Source organism: Podarcis gaigeae (genome assembly GCF_964106915.1).
Source record: "Podarcis gaigeae genome assembly, chromosome: 2".
Lineage (NCBI taxonomy): Eukaryota > Metazoa > Chordata > Lepidosauria > Squamata > Lacertidae > Podarcis > Podarcis gaigeae.
Genome location: NC_139679.1, coordinates 3,509,328 through 3,531,741, shown reverse-complemented (window position 1 = coordinate 3,531,741; position 22,414 = coordinate 3,509,328). Strand labels below are relative to the sequence as shown.

Sequence of the window (22,414 nt, the reverse complement as noted above, 5' to 3'; positions counted from 1 at the left end):
TTTGAGATGTTTTTTGTAGTAAGCAGCATATACAATATTATTGTTATTGTTATTATTCGGGGAGGAAGGTTGATTATATAGAATATTCAGCATCTTCACCCAACCAGCAATCTTCTGGATTACCTGGAGGAAGCAGTGGGGATTAGAATGACATAAGGTTGATATATATGTTTACAGTGCAAATATTCCCCAAGGCTAGGGAAGCATTAGAGTTCAGCAGATTACACCAAAGCCTAGGAGCCTTCCAGGATTTCCAAGAGCAGAGCGAAGCAGGGCATGTTACTACCACCCTTTTTAATTATTTGCCTGCTTTCTTTCCTGGGTCAACATTCTGCAGATATATACAGTCACACTAACTTTCACTCTTGCGGGATTGTCACACAATGAATATATCGTTGCATTCAAACTGTATCCCACAACATGCGGATAAAATGTAGAGGCTTGTTTCTGCAAAGGATTGCAGAGGACTTATGTTTGCACTATCAAAAGACATTTTACCTTGCCAAAGCATCACAGAGAAAATAGATGGCATATTGGTGCCCTGGACATACTCAGATGTACATTTCCCCATGCACCTATGCAAGGCCACATCCCCATGGATATTCCAGGGTCTTCTTTGACCCCCCCCCCTATTTTTATGATTATAATTTAAAGAGATAATGTACAAGTACACCCTACAACTGGCAGTGTGAGGTAATCAGCCTGGGGAGGCAGACTTGGGAGTACCACTAGAAGGCAGGTGGGTATATTGTAGCCTGGAGAAGATTAAAAAGAGATATGATAGCAGGCTTCAAATATCTGAAGACTTGTTCCTCTGTTGCTCCAGAAGACAGGACTAGAATAATGGGCAGAAAATCCAAGTGGGAGGTTTTGACCAGATATTAGAACAGTATTGGCCAACCTGGTGCTGTCTAGCCGTTTAGGACTAAAACACCTGCAGTCCAAAACAGCTGGAAGGCACCAAGTTGGCGAAGGCTGGATTAGGAGACACCTCCAAGGGGTAATAGCAGTTTTCACAGAGGAACAGACTGCCGTGGGGGAGGTGGGGGGGGAACTCCCTTTTGCTGGAGGTACTTAAGCAAAAGTATCTATCAGGGAAGCTGCAGTTGAAAGATTCCTGTCATTGAGCAAGAGATTGAATCAGATGATTTCCAAGGTTCCTTCCAACTCTATGATTCTATGAAGTGATCAGTTGTTTAGTTTCTTATTAAATATTTCCCTCCGATGGGTGCAACATTTGCAGTCTGGGTCTCTGTCATGAAAATATCTTTTTCAGATATGGCATAGGAAAAGGACAATAGGCAGGCACTTCTCCAGAAAGAATAAGACGTTTCTGATCTCTAGTATTCTTCCTGTCTCTCTTCCTACCTTCTGTACAGGTATAAACATCTACTATAGTTTGACTGTAGTTGTCAAAATCTTGGAATAAACATGGATAAACACTAAATATTTTTCCCCAGTGGGTGTATTCTGTCAACAACTCTTATTAATTAATGAAACACTTCAGAAACAACAATATAAAACACAGGGTGGGTGGGTGTTTTAAGGGATTCAGTCCATAATAGCATTCTACAAGCTAGACAAGTTATCCTTTAAAGAGGTGTTGTGAATTTGCATCAACGTTTATACCTCTTCCCATCCTAGTAAAGCTTGCTGAAGTCTGAATGCTAAAATTATGGGAGTCACACAACAACTAATCTAGCCTGGCAGATATATTTCACATGGCAACTGTATTTAGCTGGATCAGGCCAATGGCCCATCTAGTTCAACATCCTGTTCTCACAGTGGCTGACCAAATGATGGCAGGATATCCACAAGCAGGGCATGAGCACAACATCACTCTGCCCCCGAGATACATCTCTGGTATTCAGAGGTATAATGGATGCATCACAAGTCTGCCCATCTAACATTGTTTTATTTGCAAGGCTGTTTATTCCCAAAACATGATTGGGAGAAAATGTCAAGTTTCAAGGTTTCATGACCTGCACCATGGAAAGCAGACTGAGAGTATGTGGGTAGAAAATGTAGGAAAGAGAAAAACAGAGACCTTACTGTGGAGATCTGCTAAAGACTGCCAAGCCAGGCTGAAGACTTGGATGATGCTTTCCTAGAGCAGATTGCCAAACATTCAAAAAGGAGAGATATAGTAGTCATGGGAGACTTCAATTTCTCCAATATCTGTTGAAACTCAAGCTCTGCCAAGAATGTAAGGTCCGACAAATTCCTCTGTTGCCTCACTGACACTTTCTTCTCCCAGAAGGTGGAAGAAGCAACAAGGGGATCGTCTATCTTGGATCTGGTCTTCACCATCAGGGAAGAACTGATCAACAAGTACTCAGAAAATTGGGAGGAGATTATCATGTCCTCCTGGGTTAAGAAGGGCATGTATAAGAAATGGGCGAAAGGGAAAACTTGACCTGAGCTAGGCCTAGGAAGCTTGGCTCCACTCACAGACTCACTCTTGCAGGAGCTGTGACACAGGCAAATGGCCCTTTACTCCTTTTCCCACCACCACAACCTGCAACTGAAGCTCTATCTCCCACAGCTACCAACCCTTTATCTTATTTCATTTCATAAATTTTATATCATGCTTGAAAGTAGAAAAATGAAAAACTTCAAACGCTTCATGCATGTGGGCAGCAAGAGAGTATTTGTGTTGAACAATAACTAGGGAGATCAGAATTCAGATCTTCACTCAGCCATGAAGCTCACTGTGACAGACACCTCTCTCTCTGCCTCTCAGCCTGGACAACCTCACAGGGTTGTTGAGAGTACCAATGGAGGAAACAATGTAAGTTGCCCTGAATTCCTTGGTGGAAGGGTGAGATACAATTTTATTAAATAAATTCTGACAGTCTAGTCCAGGGGTTGTCAACCTGGTCCCTAACGCCCACCAGTGGGCATTTCAGGATTCTAGGTGGGTGGGAGGGGGTTCTATGGCACAAGCTGAATTCTCCTTCCATTGAGCACTGGTGGGCAGTAAGGAAATTTTACCATCAAGAAAGAGGCATTAGTGGGCGGTAGGTATAAAAAGGTTGACTACCCCTGGACTAGAGCATATCTTGTAGATACAACAATGAAGAGTGAGGTACCCAGATTACATTACTGTTCCCAGATTACATTACTGATTGTAGTGGAAACAGCATGTTTGAACACAAAAGAAAGAAAGAAAGAAAGAAAGAAAGAAAGAAAGAAAGAAAGAAAGAAAGAAAGAAAGAAAGAACACCTACCACACGTTAAAAGTGAGGCAAGAACCGTCTGGTCTGAAATCTGATTTCTATGTGCAAGAAGTGTGTTTGTTTGAATATGTGGAGTATTAAGTCATTGAACTCCCCCACTTGTGGTCTCAAGTGGTACAGTACAGGAATAAATGTATCACCGCATCTGCTATCTGTGTAAACCAGACCACTGTGGTGCCTAAAAAGCACACGTGAGAGTGGCAGGGGGAGAGGGGTGTCCTGGGGAACAAGACCTCTGCTAGGGCCCAGACAGAAAGGCTTTGGGGCCTAGCTTGAATCTCCAGGCTGCTAGTTGTCTGCCACTATATATGTTAAAATGCCCCTGCATACAACCAACCAGGGTGAGAGCTTTGGTTCACTAGGCCACCTCCCAGTGTCCCTTCAGCCAAGGCTACAGCATCATACAACACAGAGACAGGGCCACAGAAGACTTACAAGTACTAACATGCAGCACTCCATAACATCGCTCAGCTCACATATATAATAATCCACCACACACACACACCTACCCACCCATGTTATATAAGAGTTTGGGCGGCAGCCGTTGCAGTCAGCAGCCAGACTAGTTTACAATGCTTCAGCTGAAGAACAAGAGAGCAGGAGAAAGTAAAGCAGACCAGAATGCTCTCAGAAGGCCCGTTCCCTAGTGGCGTCCACTCAAGGGCAATTCCATTCTTGAGCCTGTAGCGATAAAGACCACAGAGCAGAAAACAAGGGCTTGCAATCCATAGTTCAACAAATAAATCAGCCTGCAAACAAAGACTCAAGGGTTCAATGCAAAATAAAACCCATGTGAGGATAATTACCCCAGAAAAAGACTCAAGATCAGATACTCTTGTAAGGCCACTTCACATAATAATTGCACAGAGGCGAATGAGGGTTCGACACTAATTGTACACTCAGGAGCCAATCACAGCTCCCTGACAAGTGTACCAAGTCAAACCCTTGGTCCATCCGACTGACAGCAGCTCTCCAGAGCCCTCACATCACCTGGCACCTAACTGGAGATGGTAGGGATCAACCCTAGGACCACCTGAGCATGTCAAGCAGATGCTCTACCACTGAGCTATGGTCACTCCCATGTTGGGATTGTAACTCACATGCAACTGATACACTTAGGGCTATACCTAAACAATAATGTGCCAAAATTATAAGAGCACTGACTCAGAAGTAAATCCCACTGAACTAAATGGGCTAAGGATTAGTCTTACAGATTTCGAAGGCTTGGTGAAAAGGCAGAATTGTGAAATTCTGACACTCACAACTGAATTGTGACTATCTCAAACTGCATTTTTTTTAAAAAAGGTTTTTACAACAAATGTCTGAAGAAATGGTGGAAGCATGAAACCACTTTTGCTAATTGCTCCAGTGGTGCCAGCATAATGCCTGAGTGACAATAGCACAATGTTGTGTCTTGTGACACAGTGCTTGCACAACTGGTGGTAGATCTATCCTAAGCATTTGTATGCTGGCAGAGCATAACTTAGGAATGGGCTACAAGGCAATTATAAAAGCTGAGCCAGAAAGGGAGAAATGGAAGCTATTAGCTGCTCGCTTTCAAGATTCTACAAGCCAATGGAAAGCACCAACCTATTTTCAAAGGGGATAACATGTGGGGTGGGGAGGAGGGCAAGAGCTCAGAAGTAGAGCACGTGCATTGCATACATGAAATCCCCGGTTCAGTCCCTGTTAAAGGGACTCAAGTATCAGAATGGGGAAAGACCTCAGACTGAGAGCTGGACAGCTGCTGTCTACTAGGGTAGGCAACATCAGACAGGATGAACAGCTGATCTGAGAAAGTGCAAGGTATCTCCTTACAACGTGCCACATTTTTTAAAAAATCCACAAACAAAAAAAGCAGTAATGGTTTTTCAAATCAGCTGAAGGGAAAGCAAATTAGCTTCCCCTACAAAGGTATTCCTCTCTCGCACGTTATCTAAGAAGGTGTCTAATGTTTTTCCTCCTATATAAACTACACAGAAACAAAAGAGCTTGGAGCATTCCCACATTGGTTTCAACACATGAGGAGTTCCTCGTGAACTATACTCCTTATCCGTAGCACCACATGGGTGGAACTTTCCAATGGCGCAGCCACTGAAACTTCAGCCTGCTGAACTTTTGTTGTGAGGTTGGTTGCCATACTTTGCAAAGTAGATTCTAGTTCCACCAAACATCTCCTAGCCAAACCTCTCTGAAAAGTTTTGGTTGCCCACCCACATTTTGTTTTTCATATATACTACCACCGACTAAAACTCTGCACCAATAAAAGCTGATCTTTATAGAGAGTATGTGCCACAGGTTGAATCCAAATAATGAAATGGTGCTACTCTGGTGTACCCTACAGAACATATGCAGCTGGCCAATCTGTGCCTTGGGGTGGTGCTACATTTAGTATTGTTGCTGTTGTTGGCATCTGTCTGTCTTGGGAGACAATGGAGGCGTGTGCCTTTGGGGATCTGGATAGAAGGCAGCAGCTGCACAGAATGAGAAAGCTAAGTCAGGGTACAGGGTACAACTTTTATGCTGTAACCAGGTCTATAGGCCAGGGCAAGGCAGGTTATTGGTCCACCTTACCCAGTAGACTCCACTGGGTTGCCTGTGGTGACGGGTCTTTAGCAATGCCTGCTACCTGACTCCTTTTAACTGGAGACACCAGCAACTAAACTTGGGAGCTTCTGAATATTAAGCATGTTCTCTGCAACTGAGGGCTCAGTTTCGCACACTGCTTTCCAGGTACTGGTCTGTACTTTAAAGCTCCGTGTCTGAGTTTTCATTTTTGTCCTGGCACTTTCCCTGGGGAAAACCATGTTTTACCACTGAATCGGAGCAAATGGCAATCCGTGGAAAACCAGATTGCCAGGGGCTCCAATTGAGTGGTAAAATGAAGGTTTCCCCAGGGAAAGTGCCAGGATAAAAACAAAATCCACTCAGACATGGAGCTTTAAAGCCCAGGTCTGTGGCTAGAAATGCAGCACAAAAGGATGAGCCCTCAGTCAGTTTGACCCTGAATACTTCATGTATATCACATCTGCAGGCTCTTCTGCTCCTATCCAGGCATGTTATAACACTGCTCCCCACCCCAGCTTCCTATCGCACCTGTGACACACAGTGGCTGCCCATTATACTCCAGACCATCTCAATTAAGGTTCACCCTCTATAATTGGACATATTTTGTGTCTGGCTACAGGAAGCTCTGCTTTATTCTGATGCAGATGTTCCACGTGCATTAAGAGAACCAGCAATTCTATATCCAGCATTGCACAGCCACAGAAATAAACTGCACAGAAGGTGATACCAAATGTTGGTCTGAGTAGATCCACCAAAATACATTGTTAGAAACTCAGATATACAAGCTAATCACCAAAAGGCACCTTGAACCTGGGTTATGTTCGCCACAACAGAATGTCTAGACGCCCTTTTATTTTATTTTTTGCGAGGAGCTTTATTCATCATCATCATCATCATTTCAATACCGCTTTATATTTTGAAGAAAAAATCTCAAAGCAGTTTACAACACATTAAAACATCAAATAAAATAATCCAGGATAAAACAAATTCAAGCTTCAAGGAAAATATTTCAAAGCCTTCTCTAAGTGACATTTTGCTTTTCCCTTATTTATTTGCCTACTAAATTTATATAGCTGTTCCATAGCAGACGTACTCTAGGAATTCAGGGTGGTGTAGTGGTTAAGAGTGTTGGACTATGACCTGGAAGGCCAGGGTTCAAATCCCCACTCAGTCATGAAGTTCACTGGGTGACCTTGGGCCAGTCACAGCCTCTTAAAGTACCTCACATGGTCGTTGTAGGGATTAACTGAGGAGGGAGGTGAACCATGTACTCCTTGGAGGAAAAGGTGGGATATAAATGCAATAAATAAGCTCTTCTCCTTAGCTGCTGAAGAAAGCTGGAGGGGCCAGCCAGATGGAGATGTCATTCGCCAACCTGGCATCCAGAGATCTCCACATGGTTGCACCTGGACCAACACCAGTTGCAAAACACGCCTGGGGTATTTTGTGCACTGTCAAAATCCACAGACTTGAGTAACTTAAACCCACTGATCCCAATGGGACCACTGAGAGTATGACTTAGCCTACTTATCCCCAGCTTCTAAACAGCCAAGCAAACAGACAACTGAAAAATGGTACACCAGTAAAGTACTGGACCCCCCAGTGACTAAAGGGAGACACAAAGTCCGGAAAACTAAAGAGAGTCATGATGGGTCAGATATGTAAGTGACTGCAACGCAAATGTCTACACTGGAGGTGAGTTAGGACTGGACTAGAAAGGTCTGAAGGCGTGTAGAATCAGAAGTACAAAAGAGATGCTAGCTGACCAAACAAACAAAGAGGCATGCTCAGGATTGGGGAAGGCAGGTTCTGATGTGGAAGTTACATTATTTGAAAAGCCGTCTTGCAAAAGGGGAGGGGGGTGTTAGGTTAATGCAGTGCTTACTCAAAAAAACTCAAGCATGTACAGAATCCTACTCCTAGCAGGTATTTCTCAGAATCCCTCTGTATCAGCTACTTACTCAGAGGGAACTAGCACACTCTGCACATGCTCAAAGGAGCACCTATTACTTTGCAGGCCTGCACCAGAGTGGCGAGGGAGGGGGGGCTAATTCCAGGGCTAAGCTGCTTTTCATTAGCCCTGGTTCAAAATCAAGCCCAGAAAGTGGATGCCATCCAGAGAGACTTGTCAAAATGGAGAACTGCAAAGGAGAAACTGCTTAGTTCTGAATCTACGCAGTAATGACAGATTGCTCAATTATGGCTCAGTCACAAGATGCACTGAAGTTTGTCATTAGTTGTGCCAATGGTTGTGTCTAACCACTGGTCCACAGTGCCTACACATTACAGAAGTCACTAATTCCTCTTCAGTGAAGAGATAGCCATGAATAACATCTAAACCACAAAATGACTTCAAAATGTTACATGTAAACAGTACAGAGAAGACCACCAGCATGGCACACACATTTTAAATGTAGCAGCCTAAGGGCCCCAAAATGGAACTCTCAACACCCCTCCCAAAAAAACCCCAGAGCCCCAAAGTTATGACTTGCACAACAAAACTTAGTGAGAAATCCCAGAAAACAAGTCTATTTTGAAGGAAGGCTTAAAAAAAAGAAACTAATGTCATGCCAAGCCCTTCAAGAATGACAATCTCCCCCCCCCCCTCTCTCTCTCACACACACATGCATGAATAATATGTGAAAAATGTGATGCAGAGGGTTTGGGGTTGGCAAAGCTAAGTTAATTCGTTATCTGTCATCATTTTTTGCTGGGGGGGGGGGGAGATGAAGCCACAGAAACCTCCAGTTTGCAGCTACCACTTCAGCTAAAAGCATGGCAAGCAGTCTCTTTGCCTCTTCTCTGTCCCATCATGCTTAAATTTCCCATGTCAGCAGAGTAAATAATCACATTCCTAAGGAACATTGGTGATCCACGGCTTTTTCTTTTTTTGCAACTAACTAGCCACTCCCCAAGCACCACCTTCCTGTGTTCCTGCCCTGATCCCCCAGGGGAAAGCACCCCGTCCTTGGTTTTTTTTTTTTTTGTTCTTCCAAGCCGGCTTGAAAACATGGTACCTCTCTCAACTCTACCTTGTTGTCTTCAGTATCTGCTATGTCATGCACTCAGGGCGCAGTGCAGCCTCTCCTCCTTTTGGCTTTGGAGGGGAATCGAGGGGAGTGGGGGTGGCAGGGAAGACTGATTTAGCAGATGCTTTTTACAGCCAAGATTCCATCACATTTAAATTGCCTGGATGTCTCCAGTTTAACCGACTGTATCAGAGGGCATTCAGCTACATCTTCAGGACAGTCAATTAAATATGAATACTTGACCGATTTGTCATTTACACACACAGCACAGTGTCATTTCACAGATGGATTTTCAACTCCCCATTTTATAGCTCTCTTGCCAGCAGAGGTAGGATCTTTAAGCGAAAATATCCTAAGATGACAATGGAGCAGAAGAGGCTGAAGGAAACGCAGAGGCACTGCAAACCTCAGAGCAAATGATTTATTTACTGAAACAGGAAAGGAAATGGAAGAAGACTTCAATATGAAGCAACTACTTCCACTACTTGGCATTCCCTGGTCTGGATGTGCCAGTAAAACTAGGAGGTGCAGTTTTTGAAAAAGACAACTGTGAATGTGAGGATCTGGAGAAAACATGACTCTGTTCAGCACAGCTTTGCTCCAGTTGTGTTTTAAAGCTGCACACTGGCTGTGTGTGTGTGTGTGTGTGTGGTGACATTCCTGTGTTACCTCCATTCAACACTGTGAAGTGAATTCATTAAGAAATAGATCTCACAGAAGCGGGTCTTAATTTTATAGCCTTGTCTCACCACAACCCCCTTAAAAATAATACAAAATCCAATCCCTGTATTAGCATATATATTCATGCACAGGCATCCATTGTCTCCTGAAAAGTAATACATACAACAGGCAGAATTTTGCAGGCACTGAGGGTGGGGGGCAGGCTAGGCTAGTGATGAATGCCAAATATGCAACACCCCGTTCCACACAGCCCCTGCATTTTAAAAGATGCAGCTTTGTTCTAAACTGCAAACAATATGCTGATTTCTTAGGAGCAACGATCTCCCCCACCCAGCCACCCACCCATTACCGTTTTGGGAAGAGCTACCCTTACTGCAAAAAGGGGGGAGGGTGTTATTGTTTATACTGAGGAAGATAACTGCAAGCAGACAACGTAATAAAGACTGGCATTCATTCATTTAAACAGAACTCAAGAGAAGACAGAAGGCATGGAAGAGAGGAAACGGAGGGAGAAAAGGTTTTAAACTCACCTTCAAGGGCAAAAATAGGGGCGAAACCTACGAGTATGTGCAAAAATCCTAGCAAAAGCAGCAAGGGCCCCATCATCACTTCTAGCCTGTGGGCCAGCATGCTTGGGCAAAAATATATATTAAAAAATAAGATCAGCGCTCTAGACAGTCCACAGAAGACTCGCAGCTACAACCGCTTTCTTTTCTTCTTGGGTCTCCTTCTTCACCCTGTCTTTCCAGGGGTCTTCAATTCTTTCCACATCCACCGAAGGAAGAGCGGGGGGGGGGTCGCAAGGAAAAGCCCCTCTCCCTCCTCCTCTCTCCCTCCCAGCCCAGGAGATGAGAGAGCCCAGCAGCGGCAAAGGCTGGGGGGGGGGGGGAGAGAGGAGGGGCTTCAGGCCTCCTTGGCAAGAAAGGGAGGTTGCATGCAGGAAAAAGGAGGAGGGGGGGCAATCGGCAACCCACTGCCCCCGGGGCACTAGATGCGAGGCAAGGTAATGGCAACGACCATCGGAGGCGCCCAGGAATGATGCATAGAGGGAAAGAGGCAGGAATGAGCGGGGAGGGCGAGAAGAAAGGAGGGAAATGAGGGGTCCTTCTGGATCCAGAGGCAAACGGAGAGCGGCAGCTCCTTCCCCGCTTGCGAGCGGGAGGTGGTGCGGGAGGGAGGATGCACACACTGAAGCCCGGGGCGCCCCGCTTGCGCTTTATGCACGAGCTGCTCCAGCGCCTACTGCCGCCGCCGCCGGACGCAGGAAAAGCAGCCCTGCCCGCTGCCCGCCCGCCCGCCCGCCCGCCTGGCGCACCAGGAGCCTCCGCCGCCTGATGGAGCTCGCGCCGCCTTCGGCCCGCCTGACGTCATGGGCTCCCATGGAAAGGCGGGCGGGCAGGCGGGCGGGGGGGCGGCAAGCGGGGACTACGCGGCAGCGGCCCGGAGGCGCATGCGCTTCCCAGTGCTTGCTCCTGGAACGGGAGAAACGGGGCTTGCTGACTCTCCTGCTTCCTTTCCTAATCCTCCGAGCAGCCATCACCCTATGGCGAGGGGCAGCGGAAACAGAAGGGGTTGGAGGATGCACGTGGGGACGAAGCCTTCGCACTCCGCGTAGCAGCAGTTTCTCGCAAAGGATGCCCCAAGGGCGGCCTCGGATTTACTGGAAGGAGTAAAGGTGCTCCGGGCGCGGAAATGCTGCGCGTCTTAGCGGCAGGAGCACAAAGGGGGCCGTGCATCGCAGTCCGCCAGGGTCTTTTTGCAATGAATGGCTGCCCGCTCGCGGTGTTGCGCGGGGATGCAGCCCCTCCTCCCGCCCCCTCGCCCGTTTCAAAGCAGGATACCTGCCTGCGTGTCTTGGGGTGAGGAAGATACGCTTTCTAGCCCAATCCCGCCCCATCGCAGCCTCCCTGACAAAAAGGGACGGACGGATGCAAAAGTCCTCGTTGCAGGAGGCCACTTCTGGCAACAAGAAGGCACGTGCATGAAATTTCAATCTCAGCCAAACCCTTGAAGCAAATGTGGCCAAAGGACTACAGAGGAAGAGACCACCTGTGAGGCATCCGAGATGCCCATTTCTGAGACACTGGGAGGTTGCTTCGGTAAATAAACAGTGCCGGTACTCTATTGTCTCTGTCTCTCAAAAGGTGTTCCTTTGTAAGAGCGCCCTCCTTATGGATAGCTCCTTTTGAAAATGCCAGAGCTCCATCTTAAACAGCTACACACCATGCACCTGGGAGCTGTAATTTGTTACGGTGCTGGGAATTGTAGCTTTATGAGAGGTAAACTACACTTCCCAGGATTTTTTTTACTGTGCTGTGAAGGAATGACTAAAATTACAGTGCAGCCAAATTAGCTTCCTCCAGTGAAAGAATGTGACACATTTTAACCACTTCCAAATAATGTATGTTTTGTTCGTTTGTTTCTTAAAAGGTCTGTAATCATACATCAGGGACGCAGGTGGCGCTGTGGGTTAAAGCCTCAGCGCCTAGGACTTGCCGATCGAAAGGTCGGCGGTTCGAATCCCTGCGGCGGGGTGCGCTCCCGCTGCTCGGTCCCAGCGCCTGCCAACCTAGCAGTTCGAAAGCACCTCCGGGTGCAAGTAGATAAATAGGGACCGCTTACCAGCGGAAAGGTAAACGGCGTTTCCGTGCGGCTCTGGCTCGCCAAGAGCAGCGATGTCACGCTGGCCACGTGACCCGGAAGTGTCTCCGGACAGCGCTGGCCCCTGGCCTCTTAAGTGAGATGGGCGCACAACCCCAGAGTCTGTCAAGACTGGCCCGTACGGGCAGGGGTACCTTTACCTTTACCTTTAATCATACAAAAAGACCAATCATGTCCAGAATAGCCTACCTACCTAATTTCATAGAATCTTAGAGTTGGAAGGGTCCCAAGCATCATCTAGTCCACCCCCTGCAATGCAGGAATCTCAGTTAAAGCATCCATGACAGGTGGCCATCCAACCTCTGCTTAAAAATCTCCAAGGAAGGAGAGTCCACCACCTCTCGTGGGAGACTGTTCCACTGCCAAACAGCTCTGACTGCCAGAAAGTTCTTCAGTATGTTTAGTCAGAATCTCCTTTCTTGTAACTTGAAGCCATTGGTTCGAGTCCTACTCTTCAGAGCAGGAGAAAACAATCTTGTTCCCTCTTCCATGTGACAATCCATGATATATTTGAAGATGGCTCCCATATCTCCTCTCAGTCTCCTCTTTTCCAGGCTAAACGTACCCAGTTCCTTCAACCGCTCTTCATAAGGCTTGGTTTCCAGAGCTTTGAATATATTGTTTGCCCTCCTCTGCACACATTCCAGTTTGTCAACATCCTTCTTAAATTGTGGTGCCCAGAATTGAACACAGTATTCCAGGTGTGGTCTGACCAAGGCAGAATAGATCTGGATACTCTACTTCTGTTGACGAAGCCTAGAATAGCATTAGCTTTCTCTCTCTCTCTCTCTCTCTCTCTCTCTCTCTCTCTCTCTCTCTCTTTTTGCTGCTGCAGCACTCTGTTGACTCATGTTTAACTTGTCTATTAAGAACCCTAGATCCTTTTCTAGCTCCTGTGCCTTCAGACCAGACACTAGGTTCAGTATGCCCCTCTTCACATGACCCCTAGATCCTTTTCACATATATTGCTAGTAAGCCTGGTGTCCCCCATCTTATATATATGCTTCTGGTTCTTCATTTGTCTTAATTGAAATTCATTTTGTTAGCTTGGACCCAAGTCTCCATTCTGTTAAGGTCATTTTTAATTCTGTTTTTGTCTTCTGCAGCATTAGCTACCCCCCATTCCCTGTTTGGTGTCATCTGCAAATTGGATGAGCATCCCCTCAATTCCTTCATCCAAGACGTTGAACAACAATGAGCCAAGGAAGAATCCTGCAGCACCCCACTTGTCACTTTTTTCCAGAATGATGAGGAACCATTAAGGAGTACTCTTTGAATCTGGTCAGTCAACCAGCTGGAAATCCACCTAGTAGTTACCCCGTTCAACCCACTTTTTACCAGCTTCCTCACAAGAATATAATGGGGGGCTTTGTCAAAAGCAGGGGTTGGCAAGGTTTACCTCGCCTGGGCCAGTCTACTTCAGCAAAGATTCCTCTGTGCGCCCATGATTTCCGGCTTCTGCGTCTGCACAGACCCAATTTCTGGCGCATGTGTCTGCACAGGCACGATTTCCAGCACAGCAGAAGTGAGTCCCCACGCCATGCTGTTCCAGTTTAGCGCAGTGCACGGGGACTCACCAAGTGGATGGCTCAGTTCGGGGGTGGCTCGTGGGCCGCATAAATGACCCCTGTGGGCCACTTGTGGCCCATGGGCCTACCTCTGGTCAAAAGCCTTGATGAAATCAAGGTACACTATGTCTACAGCATTCCCCTGATCCACCAAGCTGGTAACTCCATCAAAATTCATCTGATATTACTTGTTTTTTGAGAAACCCATGCTGGGTCTTAGTAATCACAATATCCTTTTCCAAGTGCTCACTGACTGACTGTTGAATTATCTGTTCCAGGAGCTTTCCTGGTATCAACGTCAAGCTCCCCGATTGGTAGTTACCTGTGTCTTCTTTTTTCTTCCTTTTGAAGATGAGGACAACATTTGCCCACCTCCAGTCTGCAGGGACCTCACTCATTCTCCAATCATTCTCAAAGATCATAGACAAAGGCTCTGAGATTACATCTACAAGCTCCTTTTGTACCCTTTCCAAACCGAGCCACAGCTCCTCCTCAGGGTGCAGCCTCAGTTTTTTTGGCCCTCATCTGGCCTATTACTGTCTGCAGACAATGGTCAGGCTCCTGCACAGCCTCACTTGATACAGATGACAAGGATGACTTGTGACAGATGTCAACCACAATTGGTGACACCCTAATATAGACTTCTCAGGCCTTCTCATTTGCAATTAACACATATTTTTTGTGTTTTTAAACTCTTGCACCAGTTTTGTTTCCCTGGTTGATTTCATGTAGATTTTAAACTAAACATATCTGGTTATTGCTGGTTGTGTATGTTATAGGGACCCTCATTGGATATTGTACTCTGCATTATATCAAATGAGACCATTTGTTCATCTAGCTCAGTATTGGCTTCTTCTTTTTGAATGATCAGGAAATGGAGAAGAGGGGTGTCAAGCCTCAGAGACACAACCATGGCTAAATACAATTCTGTGCTGTTTCTCCCCACAGAAACATGCATCAGATGACAGGAACATCCAGTTAAGTATGGGAAGTGAGGACTGAGGCATGTAGGCTGAAGGCAGAGACCTGCCATCTTCCTTTTGACCAGTATGGTCAATTCTTTGCTGTCTCTGCTCATTCACCTGACTGCTCTGAGCGTCCACAAGAGAGAGAAGAGGAAGCAGTATCTCGCTCTCCCTGGGTGGAGAGGGCAAATGGGAAAAGGGTGGTTGTGGTGAGGCCACGGTGGAGCAACTCAGAGGCAGGGGCCTACAGGTCTCATCTTGTCAAGTGCGTACCCCCACATCTGCCAACCTGGAACAAGCAATGGAATCAGCACCAAATGTCTCTAGGCCAGCCTTGGCCAACAAGGTGTCCTACAGATGTTTTCGAATGCAATTCCCATCAGACTCAGCCAGCACTCTAAGGCTGGTGGGAATTGTAGTTCGAAACAACTGGAGGGCACCCGGTTGGTCAAGGCTGGCCTAAGGTATGAGCTATAGGCATCTGGATTTCCTTATGTAAATGGAGTCAGTTTTTTGTTTCTTTGCCAAGCTACACAGCTCAGCCTCTGAAGGAGTCAATATGCCAAGAACAGAGAGATCCATGTATTGTCAAAATCTCCCCAAGTCAAGCTAAATTTGAACCTTTTATACAGCTGTGTAGCCATCTTGCTGTAAAGGCAAAGGTAAAGGGACCCCTGACCATTAGGAGGAGTTGATATGCCAAGAACAGAGAGATCCATGTATTGTCAAAATCTCCCCAAGTCAAGCTAAATTTGAACCTTTTATAGAGTTGGTCACGACTGGACCTAATGGTCAGGGGTCCCTTTACCTTTACCTTTAGAATGAATGGGTAAATTCTCGAGAAAATTCTGGACACTCTTTGAGTCCATATATTAAAAACAGACCATTGTAACTGCCCTGACACCCCTGCATAGGCATTGAGTCACATCAGTCTGTGCTGTGCTCCTAGAAAACTATGCAGAATATCCCTTGCCACTCTGCAGATGTGAATCTGACTCGTAGGATCAGCAGAGACATAAGTAGTAGCTCTTTTCCTTTCAGCAGTTACTGTATTGAGCATCAAAAGAAGTGAAAGCCTAATATGGCAGTTTAAAGCAAGCTTTAAAAAGCTTATTGCCTCTTCTTTAAAATGCCAGATTGGCTACCAATTAATTGCCAAACTAAATTCAAGGTGCTGTTTTTAGTGTTATAAAGCCCTGTGCAGGTAAGCTCCAGGATAGTTGAAAGATAATCTCACCCCTAATATACGCAGCATCGGCACTCTAAAGGTGAGGGCCTCCTGCAGATGCCATTTCACCAGAAGGTCCATTCTGCACAATACAGGGATCAGGCCTTTAGCGTTGTGGCACCTGCCCTATGAGATGCCCTCCCCTTGCATATGAGACTGGCGCCATCTCTGCTGTCTTTTTGGCACCTGACAAATACCTTCCTCTTCCAACCAGCCTTTTAAGCTGAGATCTTTTTCTGTCTGCATTAGTACTGGAATTGTTTTTATTGATTTATCTCTGGTTCTTTGCCATCCTGGGCACCTTTGAGAGGAAGGGAGGGATAGGAATATAATAAAATAAATAATAAAGAGTATGAGAGCTAGCATCACAATGAGACAGGAAGTTAAGTGCATCAGGACAATCCTGTTCTAATTAAATAGTTACTTCCCATTAAGTCTTTCAATTTAAGAATTGAATTTAAAAGCAGCTAAAGTGTTCTCCTTTAGCCCAAGATTGTCTTATAGAGAGACATTCCAATTGCTATTAGTTTTTGAGATATGTTTTGGATCAGGCAACTATTTTAAATGTGCACAAATGCATAGGAAGCTGAATAAATAAGAGTTGGGGATTATTTACAGGCATACATACATTTGAAACGTTCAGGCACACGAAGCCACTGTGTTCACTGCAGATATTGAAAGAGTGGCATGTCATTTTCTACAGCACCAACTTGTGATGGTGGCTATGGGCTCGATGACATCACAGCTTCTCCTAGGCAAAAAGGAAATCCTGGACCAGAAGGGAGGCCGTGGAAGAAGGCAAATTGTGAATAAGAGGCTGATTAACTCTGAGATGCAAACAGCATCAAGGGGTGATTACTTCTCTGGGGATTATAATATGCCAGATGTTTGAAATCGAGGCCAGATGTTCATTCTAGGTATGCGCTAGCATCAACAAGAGGAAAGAGAGCCACATGCTCAGAAATACCACAGAGAGCACAAATAGCTAACGGCTTGGAAGGGCTCTCGTTGTCTAGAAGCATATTGCACAGGATGACTCACGAGCCAGAGCTGCCTCCCTGCGCTGAGAGGAGAGTGGGATGTAGGTAACCATAGTACAATGCCAGGCAATGCTTCTCGGCATGAGAGGGAGCCTAACTAGAACACAATAGAATCTGGATTTATTAAGATACCTTCCCTACTGTGAACAGTGGGGGCTGGAGAGCTGTACAGTTGGCAAAGCTGCAGGTTGTTGCTGTTGTTTTAAAAAGCATCTTTTGCTTTCCATTACCCCCTGCTCATCTGCCTACACAGTTTGAGGCCAACCAGGAACTTATATACCTCGAGCATAATAGCCAAGATCTTGAGCTACATAAGCCACAAAAGTTTGAATGGGGGATGGGAGGGAAATGCTGAAAGGGATTGATCCTTAGGGATTGATCCTCTTTGGACTTTGACTAGTTGTTTTTGCTGTATATTTTTTTTTAATGGCAAAGACCAAAGAAGATGAAGAAGGGGCAGAAGAAGGAGACACGTCCTCAGGTGAAGCCTGACCTCAGGCACTTGGTGGCCTCAACTGCCACCTGCAGTACGGGGAGAATATTGACCTGCATTATAGTGTTGCCCTAAGATTGACTGCACAACTGTATGCAAAGCTCTTTGAGCACTCGCAGACATGATTTAACTAACATTATTATTCATATTTCCATCACTGGCATCATCGATACTGAAAACAAATTCTTTTTTCCGGAGGGGTAGCAATCTTTGTCTCTTGCAGCAAAGGCAACCAAGACTCTTAAAGACTGACACACTTTATTACGCCAAAGCCTTTGTGAACTACAGTCCGTGCCATGAGATGCACAAAGTGCTGCATGTGTGTGAGAAGGCTCTAAAAAGCAGAGAAGTACAAACACTATGAGTGCTGCCAGACATCCGGATTTCCCCAGACATTGTCATGATTTCAAAGGTGGAATTGACGTCTGGAGGGAATTTCTCTAAGGCGGGGCTTTGTCCCGGATCTTAAGCAAGTCAATCAAAAAATCGTGGTTTTCTGGCATTTTTGTAAAAAAAAAACTCAACAACTTTTAGGGTGTCCTGGTTTTTAATTTTTGAAAGTAAAAAATAGGCAACCCTATTTAACAGTGGCCATTCACAAAAACAAAAACGAGCTCCATTGATAACACAGGCATCCTGGAACTGCTAAGCCAATTACGACATATGGTATGATTTTTTAAAAAATGGTGCCGATTCAATCCACAAGTGATAGCACCAAATCTCTTGATGAATTGTTAGTTATGTGGAGCGGCTGAGCTATCTCCCTTTGAACTTCCTTTGTCCCAGTATGGTCACCTGAAGGTCGGTTACAGAGTGTCCTAGGAGGCTGCAATGTTTGTCCACAGACTTTGGCATATTGCCATGTCTGATGTTAGATTTACATTCTCTTGCACAGAGGCTGCCTGTTTGCCCCATGTAGAACTGCAGAAGGGCATTGCTCACAGACATCACGTTGGTAGGTGAATGAACCCCTACTGTTGTCGTTGGCATCATTAGGTCCTGTAATAGTGCTGCCAGAGTAGGCATGGAGACAGAGTTGACAAATCCCCACTTCCCAAAGGAGAAGACTTCTCTGCAAGCCAAATATAGATATAGTCCATGATGTTAATGTTCACCACACGTCCCCTCAGGCACCTGGGCTGTAGAAGAGCTGTCCCCTCTAGCTGAAGAATTCTCTCAGCACTCAAGGCGATAGCAGGCCAGAAGCCTCTGTGATGGTGCAGTAGCCTCTGGGACATACTCACCTTTAGCAGTGAAAGGAATGCTGGGCGGCCATTCCTATTACAGAGGATCCTTCTTTAGGCCAGGCAGTCTGATTTGAAAGAGATGCCAGTTCATTTCTGACTGATCCTTTTTGGTAACCATCTTACCCTGTCCTCTTTACTCATGATTCACTAGGAAACTTATCTCAATTTTTACATTTCCAGCTTCTATAATGTGAGCATAAAATCAGCAATGACTAGAATGCACCTTGGCTTTTATTTAAAAAGGTAAAGGTACCCCTGCTCGTACGGGGCAGTCTTGACAGACTCTAGGGTTGTGCGCTCATCTCACTCTAGAGGCCGGGAGCCAGCGCCGTCCAAAGACACTTCCGGGTCACGTGGCCAGCATGACGAAGCTGCTCTGGTGAGCCAGCACCAGCACAGCACACGGAAACGCTGTTTACCTTCCCGCTATAAAGCGGTACCTATTTATCTACTTGCACTTTTAAGGGTGCTTTCGAACTGCTAGGTGGGCAGGAGCTGGGACCAGACGATGGGAGCTCACCCTGCCGCGGGGATTCGAACCGGCAAGTCCTAGGCGCTGAGGTTTTACCACAGCGCCACCCGCGTCCCATGGCTTTTATTTAGATAGTCGTAAATTGCAGTTTCATAAAGAAACACACACACACTCAAAACAATGCAGTGTTAACCATACAAAAGCTACAATTATAATAAAACCATCAGTAAAACATCATTCAAGACATCCATAATTACTGGCCTGTTAAAATAAAATTCACATTTCAAAAGCCAGTTTCTCTTTTGCTTTTTCTCCCAAGGTTACAAAATTCTGATATGACACCAAAAGTACAAAAAGTGTCCCCTACAAATCTCCACAAGGCTGGCGTTTAGAAGAAGCTGATATAGAGGGGTGTTCTGTTCTGATATCTGCAAATGAGAGAGATCACTGGAAAGGGAGTCCCCTTTAATAAGACAATTTCTGATGGTGAAAATGTCGGCAGGAGAGAGAGAGAGGCAGCTCTGCCCCACCCTACATTTTAACTCTGCTATGATAGATCAGGTTACTTCCAAATGGAAGCAAACAATAATAAATTGTGCTTATTCACTCACAGTGTTTAATGGGACATTGCTCCCAGGTAAATGTGCAGAAAATTGCAGTTGTGTTGTAGGCAGCCCAGTCACAAGCCATTCAAAATGCAAAGGACATACACATACCAATCATATGGGATGTGTTATTATGCCTGACACAATGCAGCAAATGTACCCATGGTAACAAAAAGGATTTAAACCAAGGAGCCCTTTAGATCTCAAAATTAACTAGCACAAATTTTTATCAGGGTCAAGAGCTGTTTGCCACCTGAGGATAAGCTTTCCCCTTCAACTAGAGCCATTCAGTTTCAGGGTTCCTGTCAGTACCAAAATCCAGACAAACATATTTAAAAATTCTGCTAGTATAAGGCATCAAACCATAGTTATAGAACATGCTAACAGAATCTTACATCTCCCTCTTCCTTCAAGGAGCTCAGTGAACCCTGGATTATGGAGAGAATGGCAAGGAAACCTTAATAAATCCCAAAATCCTCACCTCCCATAATTTTAGTGCCCCCTACAAAACACCTTTTGTACTAGTCCCACTTGTTAAGGGGACCCACCCTTGGCGCCAGTCCCAGCATAGATCAGAGTGAAGTGGCTGCCTCAGACAGTAGCTGTTTGGATGGGGGGGGCTCTCAGGTATAGTGGAGGGCACTGCCTGGTCACCTCTTTGAATCAAGATTCAACTGCTACTCTCAAAAGGGTGAGGGATGCCAACTTGTCTTTTGCCTCAGGTAGCAAAATATTTGGGGTCACAGCCCTGCACAGCCCCCTAGGATCTACCCTGTATTTTGAGCTCACAGAGGGTAACATTTCAGCCCCACAGCAACTTTGCAAGTTATGTTGAGAGAGACAGAGTGATTTCCCAACGTTGCAAATTTAGTTTGCACAATTAAAGCTGATTGCTCCGTGATATTTGCTTCCCAGCCCCAGCCCCCAAATCAGACTTTTTCTGATAAGAGAAGTGATGAGGAAATGCTCAGGAAATGAGTAAACTAACATTTGCCTCATGCAACATTGTCTAACTCCCCACATACCAATCAGAATGAAAGCTCAATGAACAGGTCAGCTGGAAGTGACCTCAGAGGGATTAAAGGCATTCCCAGGGGGTTCCAAAATGCATTTCCAGGTAGTGTTGGGATTATGTTCAGTTCTATGATGAATGTTCACTGTATGGTTCATTTTTTATGTAAACCGCTTAGAAATGTTAATGATTAAGCAGCATATAAATGCCTTAAATCAGAGGTGGGGAAGGTTTTGACCTTTGCCCATTTCCCCATACTCCCCTTTTATGCTACACACACACACACACACACACACACACACACACACACACACACCCCGTGCCTGATCTCAGAGGCTTAGAGTGGAGTGGGAGGAGACACACAAAGCTCTTTTAAAGTTTCCCCATGCTTTTTAAGCCACCAACATTGTGGACTTAAAAGGGAGGAAACATGCAAAAGGCTTTAAGACAGCCTTCACACTCCTTGGGCAGCTCAAGTGGAAGTACAGGAGTTGTCTTAAAGCCTTTGCAAAAGACTCTTTAAAGTAGCTTGTATGCACACCCTGCTTCAAAGGGCACTTTTGGGCAGGGCTTCGATCCCCACTCAGCTGAGGAGCAGAGATTAAATCCTGCTACCTTGGCTGGCCGATCCTGTTCAGACAAGCAGGCTATTGCAATGCAGGGATGGGCAGCAGGTACATCAGGATCTGTAGCTAGAAGATCTCTGCTTTGCAGTAGATCAGCAAGAGTTTTTTATGACAAACAGCATCAAAACAATTTGGCCCACTTGAATTAGGCTCCCAAAATTAAGACAGCTAAGCAGGATTTATACAGAAGGCGAGGGTGTAAAAAGTTGTGTTTCATCCCAATATACACAAGGGGTGCTGTGGTCTAAACTACTGAGCCTCTTGGATTTGCTGGTCAGAAGGTTGGCAGTTCGAATCCCCGCAACGGAGTGAGCTCTTGTTGCTCTGTCCCAGTTTCTGCCAACCTAGCAGTTTGAAAGCACGCCAAAGCGCAAGTAGATAAATAGGTACCACTGCGATGGGAAGGTAAACAGTGTTTCCGTATGCTCTGGCACTTGTCACGGTGTCCCATTGGTTTAGTAATGCTGGCCACATGACCTGGAAAGTTATCTGTGGACAAACCCCAGCTCCCTTGGCCTGAAAAGCGAGATGAGTGCCACATCCCATAGTCCCCTTTGACTGGACTTAACCATCCAGGGGTCCTTTACCTTTTTTATATATTCATTACTCTTGGATATTGCATTTGGTATTTATAAACGGCTTTGAGTTTTGTTTTTTACAATCCAGCGGTATATGGGTTTTATTAAATAAATAAAATAAAGCGCAATTTGATCCATGCTTTTTCCTTTGGTAGGTCTTTACATAAATAAAGTCATCATGCTTTCCTTTCACGTTGGCTCCTGAGGCAGATGCAACTCATCCCCCCAGGGGCACTATTGCGGTGGGACGAAGCCTCCCTTTGTTTGAACCCTATCCATGTCTACTCAGGGATATCCCACTGAATTCAATGGAGCTTACTCCTAGATATGCCTTTGCACATATAGTCTCACAGTTATGCACAGTGAATAACTACGGTGTGATCAATGTATGTGGAACAAGTA

At 45.5% G+C, this 22,414-nt stretch overlaps 1 protein-coding gene across 6 annotated transcripts in view; it reads right to left on the bottom strand.

The window, feature by feature from the left end:
• LRP1 (LDL receptor related protein 1) overlaps positions 1-11,004 on the bottom strand; it is a 317,737-nt gene extending 306,733 nt beyond the window's left edge. Inside the window, exon 1 of one of the 6 annotated variants that reach the window (XM_083729139.1) lies at positions 10,048-11,004. In XM_083729139.1, coding sequence (XP_083585265.1) covers positions 10,048-10,147 — 100 coding nt within the window. In that variant the 5' untranslated portion in view covers positions 10,148-11,004. The remainder of the gene's footprint in view (positions 1-10,047) is intronic. The other 5 variants (XM_083729138.1, XM_083729137.1, XM_083729135.1 and 2 more) reach the window with 5 other exon arrangements.
• Between the last annotated feature and the right edge of the window lie 11,410 nt (positions 11,005-22,414).